Source organism: Eriocheir sinensis, chromosome 38 (genome assembly GCF_024679095.1).
Source record: "Eriocheir sinensis breed Jianghai 21 chromosome 38, ASM2467909v1, whole genome shotgun sequence".
Taxonomy (NCBI): Eukaryota; Metazoa; Arthropoda; class Malacostraca; order Decapoda; family Varunidae; genus Eriocheir; species Eriocheir sinensis.
In genome coordinates this window covers 7,338,917-7,349,005 of record NC_066546.1, presented here as the reverse complement: position 1 = coordinate 7,349,005, position 10,089 = coordinate 7,338,917, and the positions used below count along the sequence as shown (strand labels likewise).

Here is a 10,089-nt window from a genome sequence, read left to right as displayed (position 1 = left end):
TTTCTACCTTCCTTTTCCTTCTTTGTCCCTACTTCGCTTCCTTCATATTCGTTGCTTCTTTCAGTCTTTATTTGTTTTTGTCTTTCTCCTTTTTGTCTTTAGCATCTTTCCCTTATCTTCGTCTGTTCCATCTTCCCCTTCTTCATTTCTCCTTTGTAGTTCTACTTGCAACAATAAACTATCAATCAATCAGTCTCTACCCTCTACCCATTCTCGCCCCTTCCATCCTCTATCTATTATATGAAGCATCACTATTCATTTTCTCTTTCCTCATCTCTACCGTCCTTCCTTCTTGCTCTTTACCACCATCCTCCGTCATCTGCAATCGTATCTTTATCATCTCTACCTTTCTATATTCGTCTCTAGCTACCACCATTTTTCCTTCGCCTCCATCTCCATCATCTCTCCCATCTTCCATTTTGCTCTTTTCCATCATTTATCATCTTGCTCCGCGCTACCATCATCCTTTCTTCGTCTTTAGCAATTATTTCTTCATCTTCGTTCCCATCCTCCATTTTCTTCATGACTGCCATCTACACTCTTTCTTCTTCATTATCTTTCTTCCTCCTTCTTCTTCCATCTTTCTTCATCCTCCATCATTCATCTCTCTTCTTCGTCCTTTTTCACCCATCTTTCTTATTCGTCCTTCTTCATTCATAGCTCTTATTATTATTATCCCTCTTCATCCATCTCTCCTCTTTTTTGTCCTTCATCCACGTACCCTTCCTCTTCTTCGTCCTTCTTCATTCATATCTCCTCTTCTTTTTATCCCTCTTCATCCATCTTTCCTCTTTTTTGTCCTTCATCCACGTACTCTTCCTCTTCTTCGTCCTTCTTCATTCCTCGTCTTCATCCATCTTTCCTCTTTTTTGTCCTTCATCCACGTACTCTTCCTCTTCTTCGTCCTTCTTCATTCCTCGTCTTCATCCATCTTTCCTCTTTTTTGTCCTTCATCCACGTACTCTTCCTCTTCTTCGTCCTTCTTCATACCTCGTCTTCATCCATCTTTCCTCTTTTTTGTCCTTCATCCACGTACTCTTCCTCTTCTTCGTCCTTCTTCATTCCTCATCTTCATCCTTCTTCATTCCTCATCTTCATCCTATCGCCATCTCAACCATCCTCTCCTTCTTCGCCTCCTGCAGAAAGGCACCAAGAACTCGCTGGAGACGGGCCGCACCTTCGCCACAATCTTCGCCGACATGGACTTCCGACAGAGGCTTCTCGAGGCCACCAACGAGGAGGAGTTCAAAAGACTCATCATCAAGCACTCGCAGGAGCTCGCCGAAGAACAGCAAGTCACCAACGACAAGAGAATCGAAATGAACCACGAGAGAGTAGAGGAGTTCGAATATGTAAGTATATATATAGATCTTTGGTGTTCTTTTGGTTGCGTCATGCGTCCCGTACTTTTGTATCGAACTCCCATTAGAGAAGATTGACCTGGTATTCATGGGTGACTTTTATTGTTCAAAATGCATAAGTCTGGCAAAGGGTGGATGGTAATGAAGAAAATGGAGGATGGTAGAGATGATGAAGATGGAAGAGACGGAGAAAGGATGGTATAGAGACTTGAGACGAAGATTGGATGGCTAAAAAAATAAGAGATTAAAGAGGGTAGATGAAGAAAGTCTGGTCGGAAAACACGGTCGATTGAATTCCCAACTTCTGCAAGAGGCTTTTTAAATAGGCAAACTAAGGTGTCTGATACGTTTGAAAGAGAGAGAGAGAGAGAGAGTGTACTAATTATCAACCCCCAAAAACGAAAGCTAGCCAGGTGTAAAGAATAGTGACGCGTCGATCCCTAGCCAAGGATGGAAGGTGAGATCATGATTTTGAAAAGATAATTGGGCGCGATTTTCCTCACTCTCGCGCCTGTTCATCTTACATTCTATAATTTCCCTTGGGGGCGCCGGGTCCTCCTTGCAGCCTCGGCCCTCGCAGGAGATAGCTAGACCACAAGGAGGACGAGGATATTTATAAACCTAAGCCATGCATGATCTGTATTAAAGAAGGAAAGGTTAAAAAAGAGAAATGTAAATGAGTGAAGATGAAGCACATATATGAAAACTAAGCCATGATGTGTTAAAAAAAGGAAAGGAAAGGTTGAAAGAAAGAAGTGTAAGAAATCAAAACGAAGCACATATGTAGAAACTAAGTCGTGATCTGTATAATAAAGGAAAAGGTGGAAAGGAAGGAGTGTAAGGGAATGAAGATGAAGCACATATATGAAAACTAAACCATGATGTGTTAAAAAAAGGAAAGGAAAGGTTGAAAGAAAGAAGTGAAAGAAATCAAAACGAAGCACATATGTAGAAACTAAGTCGTGATCTGTATAATAAAGGAAAAGGTGGAAAGAAAGGAGTGTAAGGGAATGAAGATGAAGCTTAGATGTATAAAAACTAAACCATGATCTGTGAAAATATAAAAGGAAAGGAAAAGGAGAAAGAAAGAAGGAATTATCAGGGAGAGAAAATGAAGCAGATATGTAAAAAACGAAGCCATGATATGTAAAAAAGAGGAGGAGGAAAGGAATGCAAAGGAACTGAAATGAAGGACATGAATAAGAAATAAGTCGATCTGTAAAAAAAATATAAATGAAGAAGGTGAACAAAAGGAGTGTAAAGGAATGAAGATGAAGAAGCACAGATGTATGAGAGGAAGAATAGGATGTAATTATTTCTCTTGTCTTTTGTACTTTTGTAGGAATATGATTTTTTTGGTGTGTGATTGTTTGACTTGTTTGTTAATGCCCTAAAGGTACAAATAATTTTTTCTTTACATTTGTGCCCTGGATGAAAGATGTTTTTTTCTTATTTTTCCCTTCAAGAAGACATGCACATACATATCACTGTTGTTTCCCAAGATTTTCAGATATTAACCTGGTAGCAGCGACGGGCCAAATTTGTGGCTTCACCGTGTAGCAGTGACGGGCCAAATTTGTGGCTTCACCGTGTAGCAGTGACGGGCCAAATTTGTGGCTTCACCGTGTAGCAGTGACGGGCCAAATTTGTGGCTTCACCGTGTAGCAGTGACGGGCCAAATTTGTGGCTTCACCGTGTAGCAGTGACGGGCCAAATTCGTGGCTTCACCGTGTAGCAGTGACGGGCCAAATTTGTGCCATGATATTTACCCTCCAAAATAGATGATATGTAATCTGATCACAAATGCTTTGATATATATTATGAAATGGTTTGTGTGAGGGGCGATTTTTTCTCATTTTTCTCGCTTGGAGGGACCATTAAGAAACATGATCACCGCTGCTACTGGGTTAAGCAATCACAGCCTCACATCTCTCCAGGCCATCCTCATCACCCATCACAATATCAAGTGCCTTTAAACCTCAACTTAGTCTAGTAAGGAAAGACTGGACACTAATGGAGAGGGGACCACATATAACTAGGCAAATGCGACTAGGTTAATACAACACTAGTCCACCCCTGTCACCCACAAGTCCTCAGTCACTACCCCGATCATCACATCTACACACTTGAATCAACGCGTACATTTCTTCCTACAGCAGGAGAAGCGGTGTTCCTTCGCCCGGGGACTAAGAGAGGACCTGGAGAGGCGGCTGCCACACTACCTCTCGGACTACAAGGATGGGGTGGTGGGGCACAAGACCCTCCAGAAGGTTATATCCACCACCTTCTTCCTCTACTTCGCCTGCATCCTCCCGGCCATCGCGTTTGGTGTCCTCAACGACCACAACACCCACGGCAGGATAGGTGAGGGGGAGAGAGTGAGAGAGAGAATGTATGGACGGAGGGAGAGAAAAAAATGTGAAAAAGAGAAAATAAAAGGAAGGAAGGATGGATAGAAGGATGGAAGGAAAGGAGGAGGGAAGGAAAGGAGGAGGGAAGGAAAGGGAGGAGGGAAGGAAAGGAAGGAAGGAAGGATTGAAGGATGGATTGAAGGAAGGATAGAAGGAAGGATGGAAGGAAGGACAGAAGGAGAGAGAGAGAGAGAGAGAGAGTTACACAACCGTCCATGTACTATTTAATATTTGGGTGAGGGTGACGAGGAAGGGATATCCTCATTAGAGAGATATTGACAGGTATAATATCCTTGAAAAATATATTTGAAATTTTCTTACATATATGAATCTGTAATTTGAAGTAATATAACTTGACTAACCCTCAAGTGCATGATGTTTTATTCTTCATGCATGTTTCTCATCTTCACTAATTTCCCCATGTATTCAATTTCCTCCCATTTTCCCTCCACAGACGTCAAGAAGGTCATCATAGGTCAGGTCATCGGGGGGGTCTTCTGGGGAGTGTTCTCGGGTCAGCCTCTCCTCATTCAGCTCACTACAGCTCCTCTTGCTATATATATAAAAAGTAAGTCCTTATACTATTGCGTCTGTGCTACGATTTCTGTTACTACATATGTGATTCTAATTGAAGGGTCTCTGTATGATTAGTTATTTGCTCAACCTCTATATTTTTAATCCTTCTGTACCTTATTTTGCTATGTTGCCCAAATATGAAAGAAGTATTTACTGACGTAACTGTACATCTCTGGTAAGAAAATTAAATCAGAATCTTGTATTTTTGTAGCTATTTGAATTCTACATTTCTGTTTCAGCTTGTAATTGATTGAAACTAACCAATAAGCTTTACACATATGGTACTATAACTCCTCCTTTGTGTCCTCCCTCCACAGTTATTTTCTACATATGTAATGACTTCAAGCTGGACTTCCATGCCATGTACTGTGCGGTGGGGCTCTGGAACAGCTTTTTCCTGGTCATGTACTCGCTGTTCGATGTCTCCCGGCTCATGCGGTGGTCAACGCGGTCCACCGAGGAGATATTCGCCCTCTTCATCTCCATTGCCTTCTGCAACGATGCATTCACAGCTGTCAGAAAAAGTGATTTTACTGAGAATTTCTTTTCTTTGCAATACATAGCTAGAATTTTTGGTCAGTCCTCCTCATGGTATTAAATTATGGCCTCAGGGTTTTGATTGGTATGTATTTAATGGATTGTGTGATGCATTCCATAGAACAGTCTTTTGCCTTTCCACTGATATTTCTAACTTTGATCCATGAAGCTTGATATTCACTTTCTCCACATTTTTCTCTCATACCCCTTGAATTTCTATTTCCTTTCACTTTTTCTTTTTTAATGCAATTTTATGCTGACATATACCATCAGCAAGCCCCAAAATATTGAAGTTTCTGTCTGTGTAATTATGGACATGTTTATGTAGGCTTCAGTCACATGGCTTCAGTAATGGAAAAAAACTCCATGGGAAGGAACTGCCTGTGTATTAAGAACATTAGTATGGAAACTGGACATCACATATTACTGTAACACCTCCTTCAGCTTATCCATCCACAGCAATCTTCTTTGTATGTAATGACAGGCTCTACTTATGACTAACTCACTGCCTTCCCACAGACTTCGACGCTAACTACTACAGTCCTTCGTGTCAGAAAGGGGCCAACACTTCCTTCGTTGCTGCTGTTTCTCCATCGATTTATGCAGCCACGGGAAACCAGTCAGAACCGTTCATCTCCTATACTTCCACCAGCCACGGGGAGGTCGAGGAGGGTAATGTCACATTCACGCTGGTCCAGGAACTCTGCACTCGGGAGAACTCCATCCTCTACCTCCTCCTCATGTTTGGCACCCTCTGGCTCGGCGTTATGCTCTACAACTTCAACAAGACGCAAGTGTCGCCCAGTTTTTCTGCGGCATTTTCTTTATATTTGTTCTGTTTTTATATATTTAGCTCATTGGAGGTTCATTTAACTTAGGAAATTTAACACAAAGCCACACAATCAGTCATCTTTGTTTTTGGTGAAGGTTATTCTCATCCTTAACTTCATAGGATATTGAGAATGAGATGGTAGTGGTGGGAAGGTTTTCAGTAAGGGCCATTCCTCTTCAGCCAAACTCCTTAGCCTGATCTGTGTGGCTCTCCCTCAGGCCGTACCTCAATGCAAACAAGCGTGAGGCCTTGGCTGACTACGCCCTGCCCGTAGCCGTCATCGTCCTCTCCTTCATCGGGTCTTATGTGTTCCGCGACGTCAAGCGTAAGTCTCGCCAAGACTCTTGCAAAAGCTGATTTTTCTTCCTCTTTTGCTGTGTTGATTTTAGTTGCATTGGGTGTTAAAGATTCCACATGATGAGATGATTTGTTTTGCTTTGATATCTCTTCCCTGACAAACATTCCTTTGATTTTAAGATCATGAAAGGTCTGTGGAGCATTACCTTTGCAGATATTTCAACATTAATGTTGACTGGAGTACAGTATGTCTATGTAGAAATTTTGTATGTGTATGCATATTCATTCAGAGCTTAGAAAACAATAGAGTAGTTTCATTAGTAACTCGGCAATGTGTCACAGTGTAGAGTAACAATATTTGATGCTCATTCTTCCACATCAGTATAACTCCTGCATGTCATTTTTACTATTTATTCCCTCGGTGTAAACACGCATGGTAATTTTTTGTCGTGATGTATTTGCTTCATAGAGTTTAGTGTAGGAACACTCTGTTCCCGTGTACTGCATTGTTGCCTCCAAGCGCCACATGTCATTCCTGCCGCAGCTCACTTCAGTAGGCTGTGGTGTTAGCAATGATTTTGTCTGGCTTAGAAAGTGCAATTATGTTGTTCTGAATTATATGATTTGTGTTTGTTGATCAGAAAACAGCCTTTAAGAGATATATGATTTGGCATGTTCAGGGAATTTTGTTTTCATCTGTTTTGATTGAAGCTGTGTTCTATTTTGTTTTGTTTTTTTCTCTCATTTCAGTTAAGAATGACAGTAAGTGCCTGCCAGTCACCTCCAGTCATTCAGTCAGTCACTTGATGATAAGTCAGTGATGGCTGCCTCACCCTCCACCACCTCCACTACCTCAACCACACCTTAGATATTCATTAAATTATTTTCATGAATTCAAAAGTTTGATGATGATGATGTATTTAAGTTACCAACTCAAATTTTGTCAATTTTCATATGAAGAAATTCCATAATCAACTTAAAACTTTAATATTTTTCATAACATCAGGATTATGAGCCTGTAACCTCTCTTTACCTTGAATAATGTTTGTGGTGAATCCTGTCACTTGTCTCACATTACTGACCTTCAGTGTTTAAACCTGGAATTCATGTAAAAAATGCTTTTCTCATGTTTTCAGTGTTTCAAATGATGATGTTTGGATGTTGTGCTGCAGCAAATTATTTTGTTTTATCTTTATTATCATTTAGAGAATTCACTGATTGTGGTTCAGTAGTTCTCTCAGTTTTATGCTTTGATGTTTTGTAACTTTTCTCTTTCAATCAGAATTATAACAATGATTTTCTCATATCTAAAACATGCACACTTAAAGAAGTGCAGCCATTTAAGTGAATTTCAGTACTTTTATTAAAGTATGTGTAAATGCAAAGTTTCAATGGTACATACTTTGTTTCTTCATATATCAGCTTTGAAACTTCCATGTAAAACTTGCCTCAGTGTACCGAGCAGATTCATAGTTTCCTGCTGTTTGAAGATCTCAAATTACTTTTTCTCATCCCTGCTGGAGCTGTTGCTTAAGACATCTAGTCAGAATTTTTTAGCTTTTTAGATGATCAGTGATTTAGTGTTGATTTGAATAACATTGAGTGTGTGTGTCCTGCTTGTAGATGTGTGTTTTTGTGTATACATGTGTAGATTGTGGTATAGACATTAATTTACTTGTGTATTCAGTAGAAGATAACATGTGCACTAAGATTACAGTTCGTGAGATTAAGGTTTTATGAAAAATATTTGTTGAGTGCATAGAATAATTAACTTCGTTTTCTTCTTGATGGAATAATTCTTAGCTGTGTTTTTTTTTTTTTTTTTTTTTTTTTCACTACAAATTTTAATCTCAATGTTATTACCAGAACCTTGCAGTCTAAAAAAATTATGGGTATGTATGGACACACACACACACACACACACAACACACAACACACACACACACACACACACACACACACACACACACACACACACACAACACACACACACACACACACACACACACACACACACACAAAACACACACACACACACACACACACACACACACACACACACACACACACACACACACACACACACACACACACACACACACACACACACACACACACACACACACACACACACACACACACACACACACACACACACACACACACACTAATCAATGCCTCACAGCCTCCCACTAATGGCTTCCTCTGCCTTGCCCCCCCAGTGGAGCACTTCAGGTACGACAACAGCTATGACATGTTCCAGCTGCCGCCGCTGGATGCCTTACCCATACCAGCCGTGTTTGCCACCATGGGCCTTGGCTTCTCCCTCTCCATGCTCTTCTTCATGGATCAGAACATAGGGTCAGCCATGGTCAATAACCCCTGCAATAAGTGAGTCTTTGCCTTTCTATCACTCTTTATTTTTGTTTTTTGTTGAGCACCAGTGAATTCTTTGGCATTATTATTAGTAGTAGCAGTAGTAGTAAATACAAGAGCCATACTTTAAATAAATAAGAAATGGTTGTCATCAGATTCCTGTAATGAGTGCTCTCAACTAATTTCCTCATATCTGCATAATTGAGTATCCTTGCTGTCTGATCCCACAACCAAGATTAATCAAGAGAACTTGAGGGAATATCATACATTTGTCTCTTTCTCAAGGTTGAAAAAAGGGCCGGCCTACCACCTGGACCTGCTGGTGGTGGCCTTCATGAATGGGTTCCTCTCAGTGTTCTGCCTCCCCTGGATGCACGCCTGCCTCCCACACTCCCCTCTACATGTACGCTCTTTGGCGGACGTGGAAGAGAGGGTGGAACAGGGACACGTGTATGAAATGTAAGTTGTGGCATGTTCTGGTCTGAATGACTATGCATAAAATAGACCTCAAGTAATGTACTGGCAGGGGCTTGCCATAAAAAAATACTTCAGACCTCAAAGCTTGGAGCAGTCTGCTCTTGAGTCATAAAATTCTGCTGTCATTAGAAGGATATCCCACCTCTCAAAGCACATGAAAAATTAATCTACTCAGAAAATATTTTTTCCTCAACATCCTGCCCAGGTTTCAAACCCAGGTCCTCAAGACACAAGGTGAACTACCTAGCATCAAAACAAAGGGCACTCCACGGTGCAAGTCTTTTGGAGTCTTTATTTACATTTTGGGCCATAAGGCTGCACGCCATTTGTCAGGTATAGAAAAATAAATAGTATTCCACGATTCATTTTTCTCATTTTAATTATCTCTTTTCCACAGAATTGTCAAAGTGAGAGAGACACGTCTCACAGGACTTTTCTCCAACATCCTGATCGGACTCTCCATCTTCCTGCTACCATACCCCCTCGCCTACATCCCGACAGCGGTGCTGGACGGACTGTTCCTCTACATGGCTGTCACTGCCCTCAACGGAAACCAGATGTTTGAGCGGATCACGCTCCTTTTTATGGAGCAGGTGGGTACAGGGAAAGAGACCAGTGACTTGTAATAGCTGGTGGTCATGTTGATCATTGCACTTGATAGTTTGCACCTTATTAGTAATAAAACTCAAAACTTGCAAAGAGATTTATAAACATGTGACAGTGAGTCAGATGTTTTGAAGGGTGATATAAATATGACACAACAGTTTTATTTTGCAAAGTCAAATGGCTTTGAAACTAGTTTGTGTTGTTACAGAAGTCCTAATAAGTGCTTGACATATGTGATATCATACTGAGAGAATGTTAGCCATGCATGAATGTAGATGTCATTCAGTTCACTGTCCAGAGGTTATCTGTGTCTTTGTATTGACCTAAGCACCTCACCCTCACCCTCCAGGCTGCCTATCCACCCAACCACTACATCAGAAGGGTTCCTCAGCGCAAAATCCACAAGTTCACAGGTCTGCAGGTGGTACAGCTGTTGGTGATGTGTTCGCTGGGCTTTGCTCCATGGCCGTACCTCAAGATGATGTTCCCTGTTGCTCTCTTGCTGCTTCTACCCATAAGGTAAGTGGATGTATTATCCTAGGCGAGACCTTGATCTTAAAAGCTAATGAATCAAAATCAAGTTAGGGAAGAAAAAAATTAGGGAAGCCATGTGTGT

At 41.0% G+C, this 10,089-nt stretch overlaps 1 protein-coding gene across 6 annotated transcripts in view; it reads left to right on the top strand.

The window, feature by feature from the left end:
• Positions 1–10,089, top strand: part of LOC127008620 (solute carrier family 4 member 11-like) — a 168,990-nt gene that overhangs the window by 152,978 nt on the left and 5,923 nt on the right. For 5 of the 6 annotated variants that reach the window (XM_050880860.1, XM_050880858.1, XM_050880859.1 and 2 more), the window contains 10 exons: positions 1,143–1,352; positions 3,518–3,725; positions 4,227–4,340; positions 4,666–4,872; positions 5,405–5,675; positions 5,936–6,042; positions 8,237–8,405; positions 8,676–8,849; positions 9,265–9,460; positions 9,823–9,992. In XM_050880860.1, the coding sequence (XP_050736817.1) occupies positions 1,143–1,352; positions 3,518–3,725; positions 4,227–4,340; positions 4,666–4,872; positions 5,405–5,675; positions 5,936–6,042; positions 8,237–8,405; positions 8,676–8,849; positions 9,265–9,460; positions 9,823–9,992 (1,826 nt within the window). Of the gene's footprint in view, positions 1–1,142; positions 1,353–3,517; positions 3,726–4,226; positions 4,341–4,665; positions 4,873–5,404; positions 5,676–5,935; positions 6,043–6,764; positions 7,815–8,236; positions 8,406–8,675; positions 8,850–9,264; positions 9,461–9,822; positions 9,993–10,089 lie in introns of those variants that run through there. The other variant, XM_050880857.1, reaches the window with a different exon arrangement.